The 20,296-nt window shown below is 34.9% G+C and overlaps 1 protein-coding gene across 5 annotated transcripts in view; it reads left to right on the top strand.

Annotated features, from left to right (window-relative positions):
- Window positions 1–1,811: 1,811 nt before the first annotated feature.
- The window catches only part of LOC149065204 (cell adhesion molecule Dscam1-like), an 83,154-nt gene continuing 64,669 nt past the window's right edge, over window positions 1,812–20,296 (top strand). For 2 of the 5 annotated variants that reach the window (XM_089254391.1, XM_089254386.1), the window contains exons 1-4: window positions 11,096–11,288; window positions 11,397–11,681; window positions 16,193–16,306; window positions 16,406–16,573. In XM_089254391.1, the coding sequence (XP_089110517.1) occupies window positions 11,159–11,288; window positions 11,397–11,681; window positions 16,193–16,306; window positions 16,406–16,573 (697 nt within the window). In that variant the 5' untranslated portion in view covers window positions 11,096–11,158. Of the gene's footprint in view, window positions 1,933–6,562; window positions 6,845–9,003; window positions 9,118–10,649; window positions 10,824–11,095; window positions 11,289–11,396; window positions 11,682–16,192; window positions 16,307–16,405; window positions 16,574–16,910; window positions 17,075–18,989; window positions 19,272–20,123; window positions 20,244–20,296 lie in introns of those variants that run through there. The other 3 variants (XM_089254394.1, XM_089254387.1, XM_089254389.1) reach the window with 3 other exon arrangements.

Raw genomic sequence — 20,296 nt, 5'->3', positions numbered from 1 at the left:
TATCTCTAGGAGGTGCTGGTTGAATGCGCATATTGCTACCTGAGAAAAACTTTGGTGCTGTCTAAGCTGGTTACACAATACCATAAATATATATTCTAACTTTCCATTTATCTTTGAAGTGATTTCGAAATATTATATTCTAGCAATATATATTCCAAAATATTATTAATTCAATATTCTAGTACTTTATAAATATTATTTTCCAGCATTTTATATGCATTATCTGTATGTATAAAATTGATTTTCTGTCTGTGTGTGTGTGTGTGTGTGTGTATGTTGTCTATACAAATCTACAATTTTAGATCGATCGTCACCAAATTTTGCATATATACCAAATGGGACCCGACTTGAACGATAAGCTACTTTAAAATTTCGTCAGAGCAGAGCAAATGCCCCAAATAGGCAAAAAAACTGTCGGGCAACAATGGTTTTTGGGCCTCAACAATCACTTTCGGAACGTTTAATTTGGTTACCGTGGTTCCCTATCTATCTATCGTTGTCTATCGTGGAGCAATGCATTTCACACGTGTATAATGCCTTTACAATGGTTTTTCACTTCTTTAACGCTGCCAGTGTGTATGTATAATAGTATATGCCTTTATAACGATTTGCTACTTTTTCAATCCTCCCAGTAATAAGGCTTTTTGAACAGACGTCATAATCATCATCAGCACCTCTTTCAGGGTCAGACAAATGATGATTCGCATAGAAATCAGCCGATTCTACTGTAGAAATGCGGAAATTCATTGGTATTTTCCGCCAAATCAATATTTTTAAAAATTGTATTGAATTCTCGATTTTTGAAACAGAGTTTGCTTAGAGATACGAAGTCCACAAAATTAAATATAAAGTAATTAGTCGGAACTATATACTTTTGAGTGGGATGTTCATGCGATAACATTGGTATCAATTTTTTATTTATATCTTCTTAAGCATGATATTCAACTGCGTAAATTGATATACTTTAGGATGTTTTAAAATTAATTATGGGCCCATAAAGTACATCGTAGAAATTCCACAGCTTTAACTAAGCATTTTTTGAAACAGAAACAGGCAGATTAATAACTTGAAGTTCAAGGTGGGGGGGGGGGATCGAAATACCTAGCGCCCCTTAAAAAAGGGGGAAAAATATATTCATTTCTATGTTTCTTTAAATCTAGATTTCTTTATTTCATGATTCGCGCAGGAAGACGCCATATTGGTTAACTTAGACACGGTTTGTATGTTCCTCAAAGAAAGAGGGAGATATCACGTGATCCAAAAAGCCTCATTGAAGAAAACCCGGGCAGTGCCGGGCATTATAGCTGTCCCCAGCGCGACCCAACCCGCAAGGGTAAAAGGCTTATATCCCTGGAGGGACAGAGCCTGGGCCGTGACTGGTTTGTCGGGCATTATAGCTAGTGTAACATAAAATTTTAATTGCGCATTTCTTGTAATTCACCACTTATTTTGTTGTTTTGCAATATATGTGTGCAACTTGAATAATCAGTGTTCACCAATGTTGAATATGAAATCGATCCAATTTTTTCAAAAAGTGATACCAGGAACCAATTAATTTCACCGATTATGTTATTTTCGGAACTATATATGGAAAAAACTCTTAACAACTATCTTTATGTAGTAATGATACTATGTGATAAATAATAAATAGAGATTAATAAAATATACCAAAAAACAAAACAAAAAAAATGTTCTATGTGTTTTATTATTTGGTTATTTCGCCGAAGTGTGGCGCTGCGTACTCAGTCAGTACCATCACAGTTTTTTTTCCGATCTGACGCCATATTCTTTCGATGATCGAGTATCCGGCATCCACACTGATTATATTTCAAATTTGTTCATTAGTGTGAGTTTGTTAGAACAACATGGGAAGCTCTACCATATTCTTACTATTTTTGATTTCAAGTTATATCGACCATTCCTCACAATCAGGTAAGTTATTAACGATTCCTGATTTAAAATTCACGATTTACGTACTATGCTGTGTGTACATTTCAATGAAAAGAAGAACACCAGTTAATATTATTATACATTTAGTAGTTAATTGGATAAGTTTTCACTCTCCCGTAGTTCTATTTATTGGAAGATTTTTTAGCAATTCCAGAAAATATAAAGGCATTGCAAAGTATTTGTTGAATCTGAAGAGAATAGAGAGCGTTTCGCGTAAGTGTGGTCATGCACTTACAATTACGAGTATACTATATACGTAAATATATGAGAAATATTTCAATAAATTTGAATGCTGCATAAACTGCATGCAATCGTGGCTGTGTGTAGAAGGCGGAACACTTAAAGAAATTTCAATTATAAATGCAATAGCGTGTGTTGTTCTCGAGTAATTCCCAATTTAATTTGATTTTTGTTTGAAGTATTGTTTGACAAATATAGACAAAATATTAGCAGGGCTCTATGTTTTAAGACCTAAAAATCTCAAGAATACACAAACATTTATGACCTTAAAAATATAACCATTTAATAAATGGTCATATAGTAAAACCCCTCTTAACGGGCATCCCCCTGGAATGCGCTCCCCCTCTTTTACGGACAAATAATGATTTCCCCCGTATAATAAAAGTATGTATTTCAAACTCCTGATTAACAGTAACCCATTTTTACGTACGAATTATTTTTTTGCAATTTCTGGGACCGCAAAACAGTGGCTTTACTGTTTCTTTTTTATATTTTTAAAAAGTCATATTAATATATTTTTAAGGTAATATTTTCAAATTAATACTTATATTTCAACTCTTCTTTGCAATTAAGAAAAGAATAGCAAAGCATAAATCTAAATGATAAGAAAGTTTTAATTTTGAGTTAATTAAAACAACCAATCTTGCAAAATTTAAATGGAAAACATGCTTACCTTATCAACAATTCTGTGGTATTTGGTCAGAACATGATATCTCCAAAAAATGGCATTTTGATCTAAAAGTAAGTCTTGCTAATTATACCAAGTTAGAAGTGAGATAAATGCACAAATACGTGCTCACTGCTAATCAACATGCTGATGTACGATATTTTCTCATTTGTATTTGTGTGTCTAGTTTATTTTTGATTCTTAAATGACAATGAAAATGCTTGTATCTCAAAAATATGATTTTGGAGCTATGTTCTGATTAAACACCACAGAATTTCTACTCTCCCAGTACGTTTTGGAATTGCCGTGAGTCCCATATGAGATTGTCCTGTATTTTTAAGAAATCTCTAAACGTCGCGAAGAAACATTTCATTTCAATTCAATTTGAGCATTTTAATTTATAATTTCTACCATCGATTTTTTTTTTTATAAATTAGAACAAAACTCTATAGAGATAAGAAATAACTTGCAAATTTTAAATGACCGAGAATTTTGTGTTATTTATATATACGTATTTAACTGGTATATATCCATACGGTATTATTTATTTTCGTTTACATTAAAACTTATGTAAGTTTACCATCTTTGTAAGTCAACGGTTCTTACAGCAAGGGTTCTTAAACTTTTGTGGACCGCAGACCCATTCGTGCCATTAGAATCAAGACCACCGACGCCTTTTCGGAATAATATTTAGTATGATACTTCAAAAATAAACACGTTATATATTTTTTTTCAATCAATCTCATGGAACTCCCGAAATCTTTTCAAAGACGCCTTAAGATCGACTGCCATGCAGAGAAGTTGGCCACCATCCATCGAGGGCGCAATACTAGATTATACAGGACTATATAGACCATAAATGTTCAACCCATGGCCTGTATCACATTTGATGTGATACAGGCCATGGTCACACTGACTGAGACCTCAAGCTTAATTTTGCAAAAATGAATTGAGCGGCACATTTCCAGATCATTTGGGTGACCCACGGTGCAGTTCAACGACCGGCCCGTGACATATTCCCGTCTCATTTGATTGTCCTACGCTAAATTTACATACCACTCAAGTGGCCTGCAGCACATTTTAAGATCACTTAAGTGACCCGCGGCATATTCTTAGATCATTTAAGTAACTTGCGGTGTATTTACGGATCGCTAAAGTGACCCGCGGCACATTTGTAGATCATTTCATTGACCCGCTCAGCAAAGTGACTTGCGTTGTAGTTCCAGATCCCTTGACTGACTCGCGTTACTATTCTAGATCACTAAATATGGCATGTTTTCAAATTGATGAAGTGGCCCCCCACTCTCCTAAAGCAGGGGTTCTCACTTTTTCAACCCCCCCCCCCTCTAATCAAAGTTCTTCCGCGGCTCTCCAGAGCAGTGTAGTAAGGAACCTCTTCAAAAAACATTTATAGGATTGGGGGTGCACCAGGATGTTTGAGAACGTTTGTCCTAAATGCTGCACAACCTTGATATAATAGACTTTAGAAAGTTGATGACCAGCCGAAGCTGACCGGAAAATTGTTGTGTCGTGAGTGGCCAACTTATACATGTTTTGCTGTATTTAGAATTCCTATTTTTATTTGTTGCTATTGTTGCCCGGCGCTACTCGGGTTTTCATCCATTTAATGGCAGGCAGCATTAGAGAAGAGAGTGCACTAGGACAAGTTTTGATACTGTTCCAAGGAGTACGATATGTTTTGTTCCAAGAGACACAATTCTTTGCCGTTTGTGGAATGCATTGATAACGTTATCCACTGTACTTGGTATGATTTATCAGGTCATCAAATGGATTATAATTACTAAATATAATTAACTAAATTTGCAATGTTGAGGAGATACACAGTGCAAACAACCCCCACAATTTTGTTACTAAAACGTGATGAATTACAAGATGTCTGACAAGATCACAGGTAAAGAGCTGAAACAACATTCAGTTGCAAGCTCATGTATTCCTAATCTCTTGCACTCCAAAAACATTAGCTAAAATTCAATACAGTAGACCATCGTCGGGGGGCGGGTTCTATTTGTACTATCCGGTCCAGTTAAAATTTGAAACATAACAATTTTCTGTGATTACAGTGTCCAAAAACCGGTTTTGGCGTGTGGCTACGCAAAATCTACCATTAAAATCTCCCACGGTGTGCTAGCCACGCCTCAAAACCGGACCGGTTTTTGCGCGGTCCGGGTTCGAGCGACAGGGCGGCGCGCTGAAGGAAGCTAAAATGGAGAAGGCCTCTGTCATCTACATCAAAAGAACTTTTAAAGAACTAAGAACTGTGTGTGAATTTTGATTCTCATCTTAGTCCTACTTCTTGACATTTACGTTATCATTTATGAATGGAAAAAGTGAAATGAGAGAGAGAGAGAAAGAGTTTTTGAATAAATTTTTGTAAGAATCAAACTGTTATGTTTTGCTTATTTTAAAAGCGTACAGTTTGTGTTTATATCGTACACTGCGCATTATTTTATGTTAGCTAATCAAGATAGATATAAAAGAATCCATCTTAAGCATGTCTAGTACTTTTATACAGGACATAGGCGGAAATAGACCTGAAAGTCTGAAGGGGGAGATGATGATTGCTGGGGGGGGGTGTGATTATGAAGTCAATTCATATATACGCATATACATTAAATCAGTGGGCTCCACTTTTCACGCTTTTTATGGGGGGGGGGGCAATGTCCCTCGTATCTCCGCCCATGATACAGGGTGTCCTGTAAGTGCTATATTACGGCCTTTATCTCATCAACCGTCCGTCGTAGAGGTATGATTACGATTTAGAAAATACTCAAAAGGCGTTCAAAAATTAACCTGTACCAGTTTTGAGAGTAACAATACAGTGTGTCATAAAATAAAAAATATCTAAAATTTTATACGGTTCCCCCCTTGTCCTCTCATTTCCAATTAGAATGTAGTTGTCCTGTATCTCCCGAGGCCAACAAAAAAAATTTCATGTTTCTAAGTGTACAATATTCGCTGAGATATTTGAATTTAAGAATTTTGGAAAAGTTGGGAAAGGGGCAGAGTAAATAAATGAGTGAAAGGTACGTTGGTTTTTGCTGTTCTTTCTCCGGTTTTCGAATATCTTAGTGAATAATGCACTTAGAAACATGGAATTTTTCTGTTGCCCTCAGGAGATACAGGGCAACAACTTTCTAATTGGAAGTTAGAGATCAAGGGAACCATATAAAAATTTTAGATTTTTTTATTTTGTGACACACTGTATTGTCACCCTCAAAATTGGTATAGGGTAGTTTTAGAACGCCTTTGGGTATTTTTCAAATTGAAATCATGCTTCTGCTATGGCCTGTCGGTGAGATAAAGGCCGCATTAACATTTACAGGACACCCTGTATATTCTTGGACCATTAATTCTGTAATAAATTTTTAAAATGAACAGTTCAGTACATAACATTTATTAAATACTCGCCTGTACTTAGAGATCAGAAAATGCAAGTTGGAGTGGATTTTGGTATAAAAAGGGTGTTTTATTGACCGTATGTCTGGAAGAAAGAAGTGAGCATTTATAGAACTCCAACTTATCCGGATTTTTCGTTATTCGGCCTACCATTCTACCACATTAGGCCGGATAGGCCAGAGTCTACAGCACTACTAAAACTTAGTTTTTCCAGGTTGACTATGGTCAAAAGAGAGGTACAACAGTTTTACTAAAGCAAATTTATTTATTTTTTCTCAATTTCTGTAGATTCACCAGTGGTTGCGCCTTTCATTTTCCCTCCCGCATTAAGGTCCGGCGAGAAAGGAAGTGCCGTGTGTTCCGTGAGATCAGGAAAAGAGCCATTTCGTTTCAATTGGATGAAAAACGGGAAAGATGTGACGTCGTCGAAGGACGTAAGTATCCAGAACGCCGATGACTACTCCCGTCTGGTCATCAAGTCCGTCGATTCCAACAGCAACGGCAATTACACGTGTATCGTGGAGAACGCTTCCGGACGCGACCAGTATACGTCGAGCCTCCTTGTTACAGGTGAGGGTCGCATACATTTTTTTATTGCAATTAACATGTTGAAGCCGCAGCCTGGAACTCCTTTGCCTCCAATTACGGTTGAATTTCATCTAATATGTACTGTAATATCTAGATAATTTAACCCTTTAAGCGGATTTGACGAGATATGTCGCCTGCTTAAAAACCTTTTATTTTAGCAATGACAAGCCCTTGATATATTCTTAAAGCTGATTTCTCAATAGAACAATATCCCCTTAATTCGCTTTCTTAATATTGGAAGATATCGTACTTCTCATAAGAAAAGATATAAGAATTTACAGAGGTTTGGTATGTCACGGAAAAGGTTAATAGTACCTACATCGTACGAACAATGGTGGTTCAAGCACACCTTTAGGTCTAACTAATTTCTTAGATTCCATTTTCATGGAATTCGAGACACATCAGAAATCATTGTTGAAGGAAGCAACTCCAAATATTGTTGAGGGGAATAACAATTGGAAAACAAACCGATTGTTGTTCAACTATTTTCTCCTCCATCAGTGTTCTTTCCTTTCGAAACCTTGATGACGAGGAATTCCTTGAATCATGAGGAATTTATTACTATGTGAAGATCGATGGACAATGAATTAAATGAATTGATTCAACGGATGAATAATTAAGCTATTTTCTATGGACTTTTCTGTGTATTCAAGTATAGTATTTGGACATTCCAAAAATGCAAACAGTTCAAGATGAATTTCACTCACCGCTTATTCGAAAAATTGATGGCGGCACCTACGAAAATGTATTTCACAAACGCACAATCTTTGGAGGTGCTCAACTACACCCATAAAATCTGATGCTCAGCTGTCAGCTCATGCACCGAGTCTTAAGACCGCTACACATTACGCTGACGTGATGTGGTCCCACGTCACGTCAGTGTTGTGGTGAATTCGTGGGAATTCCGTCTGGGAATACCACGTCGCAGAATTCTCACGAGTCACAGTAGTGCGTAGTCACCTTTAAGCCCCGTCCTAATTTTTTCTCAGTTTGAGTGCCGTTTTTAGTATGCAAGTAGCAAACAACTCCTCTCTTCCGCCAGAGTGGATGTTATCGATATTGTGAAACTTTACAGTATAGTAGGTGCAGCGAGTTAGTAGCAGCTTTAGAAGTGGGTGTGTCTATAGATGAGTCTGATTGGTGCTTTTGTAGATGCCACCATTTGTTTTCCACAATAACAATAAGTGGATGAAATGTTTAAATGGATCTATTTTCGGAATGTCAAGAGGCTGCCGATGAATGTTTAAACAATTGTTTCGAATGGCAAGGTTTTAAGGAGACACATGATGTTCAAATGGAAATTTCTTATTACTCTGTATTTCTTGTTAAAAATTCTTTAATGACATTTTGGTATCAATATAATAACAATTTCAGGTCTCTTAGTTTAAAAAAAATGTGTTTCAATAATCCTGGTTCCTTATTTATACACCAAAAGGCGCCAAATTGGAACAGTCAGTTTTTTGTCAACTGCGTCTCAAATTTCATTGAAAATGAATTTGCTTCATTTTTTTTTATTTTGCTGTGTAGGTATATATCTTGAGGCATGCATTTTACTGTGGAATTTTATTTTTATGATAATTTTGGCAAAAAAAAGTAGAAAACGATGAAAATTTCGCAAATTTGTGTCATAAAAAAGGGTTTATAATTTTTTTATTAATTAATGGTTTCTCATAATACAAAATGCATGCTACAGTTTTTCGATATAAATATATGCCTACAGAGGAAAATAAAAAAAATTGTGTTTTTTTAATGAAATTTGAGACGCAGGGGACAAAAAATGTCTAAAAAATGACCGTTCTAATTTGGCGCGTTTTGGCGTGTAAAAAAGTGCCAAGCTTATCGAAACACATATTTTTTAAATTAAGAGACCTAAAATTGTTATTATATTGATACTGAAATGTCATTGAAGTATTTCTAGCAAGAAATATAGCAGAGTAATAAGAAATTTCCATTTGAACGTCATGTATCCCCTAGAGACTGCAGAGAAGTATCAGCGTGCTGGTATTGAGTTCCTGTTTCTTGACACGACAACGTATAAAATACACAATGGAGTTTGACAAATTCTATTCCATGAAAATCAAAAATATATCCAAAACAGACTGCTTTGCATCTATCTAACTGAAGTCGCTTTTATTTCTTAGCTTCACCGGTTTGGCTGAAGGAGCCCATTGATGTATCAGCCAGAGAAGGTGACCTGAAAACGATAGAGTGTAGAGCTACCGGCATCCCTAAACCTAATATCCACTGGTACATCGGTAAGTTCTACGATCCTTTCATCAATCTTCAACATGAATACAAAGCCGTTCCCATTCCTCATGATTACTGTAAATAATTATTCACCTGAAGCAGCGTTTTCCAACCACAGTTCCGATGAACTTGAGGATGCCAAACAGAAGATGTCAAAATCTCCAGAGACGATATCAAAGGTTCAGCGCAAAATATAATAACGAATAGCCGTACGAACAGTAATGTTATCATTGATGTTATTTAAAAGTGTTCACACAAACACACACATTTATTTCAATCCAAAGGTCTTGCCGCTGTGGTGGTCGAGTGGTTATAGTGACGGACTCGCGATGCGAGGATCCGGGTTCGAACCCCACAGTGGTGGTCGGCTGAAGTTGGTTTTTTGTGGTTCCCAACTTCAAGGCGCAAATGCGAGCCGATCTCCCCGTTAAAAAGTCTCGCCACAGAGAGCAACAGTCCTACAACGATAAAATCATTCAATCATAACACTTCACTCATAGTTAGAAAAACTGGTGGCAGATGGCAGCACTACACATAACAAGCATTACAGAGAAACAAAAAACTTCACGTCAGGTTTCACTACACGTACACGCACATTCCCGCATGTACCGATTCGTTGGGGGTTCCGCGGGGGGGGGGGTGTATGTGTGGTGTAGCAGTAGTAGGTAGGGCCTCCAAAAAGTGGCTCGGGGATCCATGATGTTCTTAAGTCAGCCACCTCGTTGGGCAATTTGCCTGTTGTGGCGTTGTATTTGTATCTAGAACATTGTTTCCCAAAGTGGGCAATATCGCCCCCTGGAGGTTATGGAATGTTCCAAGGGGGTAGTAGAAGCTTTGGGTTTAGTATAAGATCTTATGGGTCGGCTTGAAAGTTGCGGGGTGATGAGAAGGAAATTTTTTTGAAGAAGGGGGCAATGGAGCGGAAAGTTTGGGAAACTATGATCTAGAATGGGAGAATTATTTCAGTGGCTCACCAGATCATGGGTTAACGACCTGCATTAAAGCATGAAATAAAAAAAAGGGGGGGGGGAATAATTGTTATAGCACAACATTACAAGGGAGTAAGCAAGCTGCCTACGCATATCTAAGGGAATGCAAACCTCACGTGCATTTCTAGGAACATTCGTCTAGATTTAGATTTCGTATCCAACTCAAGTAGGATCCTCGGTCAGCGTGATTAGAGGTTAAAAATTTTCTCTTCCGAAGACGACACCCACAGTGTGTCAAAATGCATTAGGCATTTTGTATTTTCTGTATATTTGCCTTATTCGTTGGTGATTTCTTAGTATTCTTGGGCAAGTTTATCTACTCTTCCATGCGTAGATATTACTTAAGAAGTACAGAGAAACATGGATATTGTTTCGAGAGGTCCCAAGAATATTTATATTGCTTCAAGGGCGGACTCCCTCGAATGATAATGTTACTTGAGGGGTTCCTTTAGAAATCATTTTAAGGGTTCAAAGATCAAAAAGCTTGAGAAACGCTGACTTGTGTTCATTCAAAGACATGACTGATTCGATAACATATCTCTCTGACACAGGTTCAGGGAAGAAGCCCCTGAAGGGTGCAGATTCCAACTATAACGTTGATGTCACACAGGACGGCTCATTAGTGTTGCAGAAAGTCGATGGCCGGATGAGCGGACCGTTTACATGCGAAGCTGAGAATGGCATCGACGAACCAATACGTAAGACCATAACTTTAACCGTATATGGTAAGCATAATCTCGAACATTCAACAATTATCGGTGGGTAGCCAAGCAATAGTCATGCTGTGAATTATAATTTTGGAATATTTTTATAACATTAATTACGTATTTTATCATTAGAATTATTTTCAATATTTTTTTTTGCAATTATTTGATTGTTTATAAATTCTGATACCGCCGAGGTGTGGCGCTGCTATCCCGACAACACTATTTTTTCCCCCAGCTTTTCTTCAAAAACACCTCCATATTGCTTTCATGTTTGTTAGATAGATTTGTGTGTCATGACGTGTATACGTATAGAGGAGGATATTACATACACAGAATTGAACATGCATTGAATTATGATTAATGTCAAAGAAACCAGATGTGGATTAAGTGAATTAATAAGTTTTCAGGATCAATCCGGTACGACGATGATCTTAATTATCCCGTTGATCCTGTACGTCTTGGTATCCTGTATATCCTGTAGCGGTGAGTACCGACTCTTTCATTTTATCCAATTTACGCTAATTGTTGTGGCATGTTCGTACATGTATATTTAGTAATAGCGATAAAATTACGTGTAATTTTCACATTCAGATCCTCCAATTGTCACACCGTTTACATTCCCATCTACAATGAAACCCGGTGACAGAGGTGTCGCGGCGTGTGCCGGCCAATCTGGTGACCGACCATTTACTTTCCAATGGCTCAAAGATGGCCAGGACATCACCGATGATGCGACCAACTACAAATTCCAGATTTCCAATGATATATCCGTCTTGATAATCGATTCTGTGACTTCGACAAGTACTGGGAATTATACCTGTATCGTGAATAACCGGTTCGGAAGTGACAAGTACACTGCTAGTCTTCTAGTGACAAGTAAGTGTATCTAAAAATATGAGCTTCGGCTAATTTTAAAATAACGAAAATGTTTAAAAGAAAATTTTACGTAAGAAAAATATCTAATAATTAGTTTTTTTAGAGAAAAAGTGACTAATGACCAATGTAAATGAAAGTAAAGATGTATGAAAATGATTTATATACTGGGAAAAAAACTATTTAACAAAATTGTGTGTGGGTGTGTGTGTGTGTGGAAAAAGAAATACCTGACAAAGAATTTTTCCTTCAGAAAAACTATCCGGCACAAATAGAGAAAAGTTGTGTTATATGTATATATATATATATATATAACACAATTTTTTTGTAGAAAAACTATCTAACGCGGAAATTTCGTGGGAAAAATATTTAGTATCTAACGGAATTCCCTTAGGAAAAGTATGTTTAGTATCTAACATAATTCCCTTGGGTAAAGTATGTATGTAATATAATACATGATTTTATTGGGAGAATGTATGCAACATGTGAATTTCTGAATGTATCTAACACAAAACATTCTGGGGGAAAAAGCATCAAACACAATTTTCATAGGGAAAAGTATTTAACAAATAATTTTTTTGGGAGAAAGTACCTAATCCAAAACATTTTCTTGTGTAAAGAATTTAGTACAGAATTTCCTCGAAAAAAGTGTCTGGTAAAGCCTTGTTGGAAAGGAGCTTCATTAGGAAGTATCTGACAAAATTTTCTCTTGGGAGAAAATATTCAACACCGACATTTTTGGGAAAAAGTATGAAACACGTGATTTGTTTGGGTGAAAGTATCTAACAGAATTTTTTTGAGAAAAGTATCTAACAGAATTTTCTTCGGGAAAAGTATCTAAAGGAAAAAAAAATTAATATTATCGGATGTAGAAAAAGAACTTCAAGTATCGGATAAAACTATTCAATTACAAGTTTCTCCGTAAACAGTGTCTAAAAATAAGTCTGCTGGAACAAAAAGTGACCAATATTGAGTATAAATAAATGTCTAAAATAAAATGTCTAAAAAATTGTTAAAAAGTGTCTAAAAATAGTTTCCAACAGCAATATTTGGAAAAATATTTAAACCTTGAAGAAAGTATCCAAACATTGAAAAATATGTGCTAGTAGACAATTTGTTCCCAGCTGATAAACAAATACTCCGATTTATAAAATCTCCAGAACAAAAATTTCTCTCGAAGGATCATTGTTAAATCTCGCTTATTAGAATAATTTCGGCTGCTTTTCGCTAAATAATGCAATAGACATTCATCACCTCTTAATGGTATGTCTTAAAAGGATGAATGCGAAAAGGTTTTTATTTGCGCAGTAAAATTAAAATTGAGAATGCAATAGAAAATAGAAGAGCGTAAACTGAAGTTGTATAAGTATGCGAAATATTTAAAATTGAAACATCAAAAAATTGAAAAGGAATTGCGTACGAATTTGGTGAATTCAGCTTATATACAGGTAACAGAAACCATCTAATTTCTAGCCGTACTGGAATGGTTTTATGCTCAAAGCGTTCTAGTCAATGGTGCTATGGTTGTGCAAAAAATGTTGAGAAAAAATTCCGTAAGATTTTGAAAAAGTAGAAAAATATTTTGCTTGATTTACCTTCGTCGATCGATAGATCAAGTGCATGATATATTTCCGCATTTTATATGACTAATTCTAAATTTTTGACTTAAGACATAACAGGTATTATAAGGACTTAAGACATAACATCCGATTACATTGAAAACGGCATACTGGAAGAAAATATAAATTTTAATTATTTTTTTTTTAAATTTTTAGGAAAGCCCAATTCATTGTGATTTTGAAATACTCTTTGGTTTGTTTATAAAGATGCTCAGAACCGAAGTTACGCTTATTTAAGTGTTGCACTTTTTTTCATATAACTAATCCGTGAATTAAACGGGTTCAACAAAGAATGATATTTTCGACATTTTACTAGAGTTTGAAACATGATTTCAAAAAAATATCATTTCAAGATTTTAATATTATATTTTGCTATATATTGCTAAAGTTGCGAACCAAAATCTACCACATATATTTATCTAATTACATTGCATTGTAGACGACTAGCTGATACCCACGGCTTCGCTCGCGTGGATTTGGTAATCTGAAAATTGTTCAGAGATGATTTTCTCACCCATATAACGTTTGAACTCCTCATGACCTCCATGACCAGGGCCCCCCACCCCTTACGACCCCTTAAGAGACGTTGAATTAAAAAAAAAAAATCCTTCCTAAGCGAGTCTCTTCATTACAAAATAGAACGACCAAATTTCATATTTATTGCTTCGGGAATTTCGGCTGCCGATGATTGCTTCATACAACCTTTGAAACCCCCCCCCCCCCCATCTATGACCAATTTTGGGGTAGAATTTCAAAAAACTCTTCTTACCGAGTCTTTACATAATAAAATGAAACTGCTGACCAAACTTGATTTTTATAGCTTTAGGGATTTTGGCTCACCGTTGATTTCTCTATATAATCTTTGAATCCCCCTTATGACTCCCGCTTTACGGATCGAATTTTTTAAATCCCAGTCTTAGTGAGACTCTTACATCATAAAATGAAACTACTGACCGAATTTTATATTCATAGCATCAGCACTATCACTAGTTGAATATACTGTAAAAATAACAAATCATTCCATTCATAGAATATTTTTTGCAATCTTGTTTCGCATATTACAATTGGTTTTACTTAAAATTTGACGTAAAAGTGACTTTTTCATAGAAAATGGCGCAGGTAGTCAAAAATTTATTTTTGCTTTAGCATTATGAGACACTTTCCATTAAAAATGTCATATTCACTCCAATACCATTCTATAGAAAAGTGCTCTCGAATGTAGTCAGATACGTGTACTGTATGAAAAAGAAAAAATGCTAATAATTAATTCTACATTTATAAGACAGAGCGATACAAATGCAGTTAAACCTCTCTTTTACGGTCACCACGTCCGTGAAAGAGAGGTGACCTTAAACCAGGAGGTTGAAATGCATATTTTTATTATACAATGGTAAATTAGTATTTGGCCGTAAAAGAGGGGTAACCACATGTGAGGGGGGGGGGGTGTCCGTTAAGAGGGGTTTTACTGTATACCATGTGCAAAACATTTCATTTTGAAAAGTAAATGAATGCATGCATATGAATTGAATTAATGTATTTTCATAATGTTCAATAGTTTTTGTACAATTTTATATTTGGAACTTATTGAAGGGACTACTTTTTATGTGGTGTTTTAACTGAAATTCACTCACTAATTTTAGGGACAGTGAAAGAAAAATCCTTTTTGAAATAGGTATCGGTGCTTCGTATTAAAAAGTTAATTATTCTGTAAATATAAAGCTGTAGGATTTTTGGGTGTGATACTGGGTATTATTTGCTATTTTCACTGCCTGTCGGTATTATCATGTTTCTTATTTTGTTGTAAATATTGTTCAGTTTTTGAATATTTCTCTGGTAGGCTCCACCCCACGTACAAAGTCCAAAGCAACTAAGTCCATAAAAGGTGTGAGTTCCGTGGAAACTACAGCTTGTTATAAAAGATTAAAAAAATTTTAAATTGTGAAATTTACGATTTCCATCGCGATTTTATAGCTTTTTCCACAGAAATAATCCCGTATCTTTCGCAAATGAAATAACGGGATTCGACATTTATCATAAAGTTATAATGCAGGCATTTAATAATTATAAATGAATAAACAATATTAAACAGTCATTAAAAAGTCAGCTATTTCTTTTCGTAAATAATTATCATTTGAGATCAGTTTTCCTAACAGTTTTTTTTTTGAGAAGAATATTTTTTATTGGTTACGTTACGGGGTGAATGTGATAAATTCGGTGAATTATGCATAATTGCAGATCATTCTGGGTAAGTTTGATACAAATTTCACTATATTTATCACTTTTACCGGCGATTACGCATGGCATGTAATCATCGTTGGTAAACGTGCTAAAACCGTATTGATTTTATCACATTCAATGGTTATTATGAATAATCGCTATTTCGTAATGGTAAATATGATGAATCGGTCCATTGCCGTGATAAGATCTATTATTTAGAATAATAGCATCTTTTTCGGATATAATGAACTCTGATTTAACGAATTTTTCCAAACATCCCCGAAATAAATTTTATAATTAACTCCTCTTCGATAAATTCTACAATCAGACCTCGATATAACGAACTCTTATTTAATCGCGCTATATACGGTATTATGCATATGGTATTACACCCGTTAAGCTATTGTGCATAACCACCGGTTAAAAACGATAAATTTCAAGCATTCATAAAATTTACCAGCTACGTTTAGGGATTATGTATAATCACTGGTAAAAGTGATAATTATTTTAGTTTCTATAAAATGTGCAACCGACACTTGTGTATTATGCATAATCGCCGATTAAAGAAGTAAATATATTGAAATTTATCAAACCTACCGAGATTTATCACATTTACCGTATTAGTTACATAATTTGTCTATAATTATTGATTTTACGGATGGTGCCTGATATTTCCAGCGCCACCAAAATGGACCAAGGAACCAAATGACGTCACTGTGAAGGAACAGGATAGTGTTACTGTTGACTGCAGCGCGACTGGGATACCTGAGCCAAGTATTAAATGGACCAGAGGTAAGACATCATCCGTAGTAATCGGCGTTATTAGCTACGCTTAATTGTTTTCACGATTGATAATTCGTGTTATCGTTATATCATTCTTTGTTATTGTAGGTGAATCGGAGATTATTCCGGCGGATACCGCTTCAGACATCAAAGTCTCACCGTCGGGATCACTGGTCCTGTCAAACATAAGATTCGTAATGGCGGGAACCTATACGTGCCTTGCCAGCAACGGACAGCAGAATCCATTGAAAAAGACCATAAACGTCACCGTACGAGGTAAGTTCGTCAAATTGGCTTTAATTTAAAAACTGCCATCCATCGCCAATTAAAATTTTATTCACTATATTAAAAAAGCCTATGTAAGTAAATTCAGGGGAAAAAATATGTAAAATGTGATCATGATGAAAATAAATAATTTTAAATCAAATTCGTGTGCTGGTTTTCGGTAATATTTGGTTGTGTATAATCTCAATTTACAAAAAAAGAAGTTTAGTTTGTAATGTTTCAGCTAGACGGCGCTGGGTGCACCGGTTCGGTAACACAACTGCTATCATGGATGTTAGCATCATCAAAATGAGTTGAACACGATTTGTGCTGACTAGATGCTACACGCATGGTGAGAGGAATCGCTCTGCAAATCTGATAACTATCGTGTATTTAATGTTTGATAGTCTTTTATGGTCATGTATTGCGCATATAATCGGATTATCCTCGTCACAATGATAATGATCGCCATCATCTATGATCACCAACACAGCAACACCGTCTACGCTGGAGGTAAGATATATTACTGACTTTTTCCTATCAAGTTTTGATCATTTATGTATTGGGAAAAAAGAATTTTAGAACAATTTTTAACGTATTTACATACATATAAAAATATTAATCGCATAATAAATCCAAAATATAATTGCCCACATGCTTCAATCATTTCATTGTTTTCAAAAAATTTACCGACCTTTTAATGTGTATGGAAAATTAATAGTTGCAAGAGATTATTACAAAGTATTATAGAAATTAAAGAGAAATTGTAAATAACTGCATTTTTTAAATTTGATTCTAATTAAATTTAAGTAGTATAAAATTATGTACATTTTCTGTATATTCATTTGTATGCAGATGTTGACTTGTGTCTTACTAATATTGATTTCAGTCATGCAAATATTGACTTTTAATGTACAAATAGTGATTTAAAACCTGCAAATTATTTTATCTGAAAATTGGCAGAAATACATATACGTATAAAAACAATTAGAACATGCGTATATTGATTTAAGGTACGGAAATAGTAACTTGAGAGTGTGATATATATACAAATATAGACTTGAATACATAAATATGGACCTGAAATATATAAATATTTCAATGTAAAATTTGCTATAAGAATATATGCGATAATAAAAACTTTCAAACATTAAATACATAAGAAGAGCGGCTATTATGTAATATTATTTTTTATTTTTGTTATTAGTCCTATTTAAAAATTCATAGCCACATTAAAACTGTATTTTTTAAAATAAAATTTAGATTCTAGAATAACAATAAATATCATGTCTGAGAAAATAAGTATTTTTGTAATATTAAATAATCGGTAAATATGGAATCCGGGTTTCAAAATGAAGGAAACTAATTCGAATTGATCAAAAGCAAGATTTAATGAGTCTACAACTATCTAAAATGAAAATTTCATAGTACTTTTGCGGTTGTAATAGTCTGTTTACAAAAGTCACGGATGCAATTTTCCTTCTCTGTCCCAAAACATCCAAAACCAAAGATGTAGATATCGACTATTAATACATGAATGCTGACTCTGAGTACACAAAAATTTTGACTTTAAGTCACGTTTGATTGAAATGTACAAGTATCGAATAAAAATAATCAAATATTCAATACATATAAACAAATATTCAATACATATAAACAAATATTCAATACATATAAACAAATATTCAATACATATAAGCAAATATTCAATACATATAAACAAATATTCAATACATATAAACAAATATTCAATACATATAAACAAATATTCAATACATATAAACAAATATTGAACGCATATAAACAGGTAGTGAATAAACAAAAACAAATATTTAATACATATAAACGAATATTGAATAAATACGAAGAAATAGTAAAGAAACATAAACAAATATTGAATAAAAATAAACAAATATTGAATAAAAATAAACAAGTATCGAATAAAAATAAACAAATAAACGAATATCGAATAAAAAAAAAAGTAAAGATATTGAATTAACACACATAAACAATTATTGAATAAATATATACAAGTAAACAGATATCGAATTAAAATAAACAATTATTCAACAAACATAAACAAGTCAGCTGATATTGAATTAAAATAAAAAATTATTGATTAAATATAAACAAGTAAACACAGATAATATGAGCAATAACGAATAAAAGAAACAGATAATGCATGAACGTGAAGAGATAATGTAAACAAATATGTACTTAAAATACTCAAACTAATTTTAAACATATAGGTAACTTCAATCGCAGAAAATTTTATTTTTTGAAATAACACACATCCCTTTTAAGTGAAATTTTTTTTTTTTAAAAATATGCAGATTGTTAACTTGAAATTTCAAAACGATTGTTTTGAATCTATGTAACTATAGTTTCATCTTTTCTTTTTTTGTTCTCGTCTTGGTTGAATTGTTAGAAGTACCACAATTGCATCCATTACTCTTGCCGGAAATGGTGTCCGAAGGTGAATCGGTGTTGGTCAACTGCGGGGCTAAAGCCGGCACCAAACCGATAAGCTTCAAGTGGCTGAATAACGGTAGAAATGTAGCCGAGACGAAAGACTTGAAAGTCGACGTGACCGCTGGTTATTCGGTGCTGACGATATCACCGGTCACCAGGCACAACATGGGCAACTACACCTGCGTTGCCGAGAATGCCTACGGCAAGGACACCGTCACCGCTAATCTTCTCATAAAAGGTCTGACATTTTTTTTTCCATATATTTATTGGATTTTTAAAAATGGGAAATATTTTAAGCTTACATGATGGTCATTGTTTTTGTTACATGAACATGCTGAGAGCGATAACAGCCAATCAAATAACGCATTCCGATAACTCAATAACACAAAGAGTCCAATAGGTAAATTTCTTCTGATTCGCAGAAAGATTTTAACTATTGGCCTCTTGTTGTCTGTCTGGATATTATGCGGTGAACTCGACAAGATGTCCCGTTGTCTCCACCGGGAATCCAACCCAGGACCTCTCGAAAGCCGGGCAAGCTCACTGACTTTTATAGCACAGAGATGAGATCCTACACCCCCCCCCCCCATAAAACATGCACAGTGGCGTGACTTGCTCAGTAGAGACATTGCAGCCTCGCTTAACTTCAGAGAATGGCCTCCAGGTGGTGGTAGTGATGGATAATGATTTGTTTTTTCTCGGTCAACAATACATGACCACCTGCTTATATCTCTTCGTTGAGACAGAGCGGCGGGACATGTTATGGTTAGAAGGAGGTCCACGATACATCAAATCGATAGACTCTCCGGATATTAAGCCGAGTTGAACTTGGGAAAAAAGATCTCGTCTCTGTGATATAATAGACACTATGCTTTCTCGGTTCGCAAGAGCTCCTTGGTTCGATTCCCGGTAGAGACAACGGGACTTTGTTTTCCAAAGTTCACTTCGGTATAGTATCCAGAAAGTCTATTGATTTGAAGAATAGAAAAATTTCTGCCATTCTGTGTTGTCCAACTTTTACGACGAATTTATGTGTTGAAGCATGTTGGCTCAGTTTTAATAGTAAACTCATGTAAAATTGTTTCTGCAGTTGCTCCCATGTGGAAGGTTCAACCTCAAGATAGAGAAGCTGCCGCCGGTGAAACGGTAACGTTTTCATGCTCAGCCGAAGGGATACCTCAACCAACTATAACGTGGAGAAGAACTCAAGGTGAATTTTATGTTGGTCTCTATATACTACACTTCCATGAGACGCGTTACATG

This window comes from Pholcus phalangioides, unplaced genomic scaffold (genome assembly GCF_987345545.1).
Source record: "Pholcus phalangioides strain wild (caught in Gottingen) unplaced genomic scaffold, Ppha-v1.0 ptg000041l_1, whole genome shotgun sequence".
NCBI classification, from domain to species: Eukaryota; Metazoa; Arthropoda; class Arachnida; order Araneae; family Pholcidae; genus Pholcus; species Pholcus phalangioides.
This window is presented reverse-complemented; position numbering and strand designations above follow the sequence as displayed.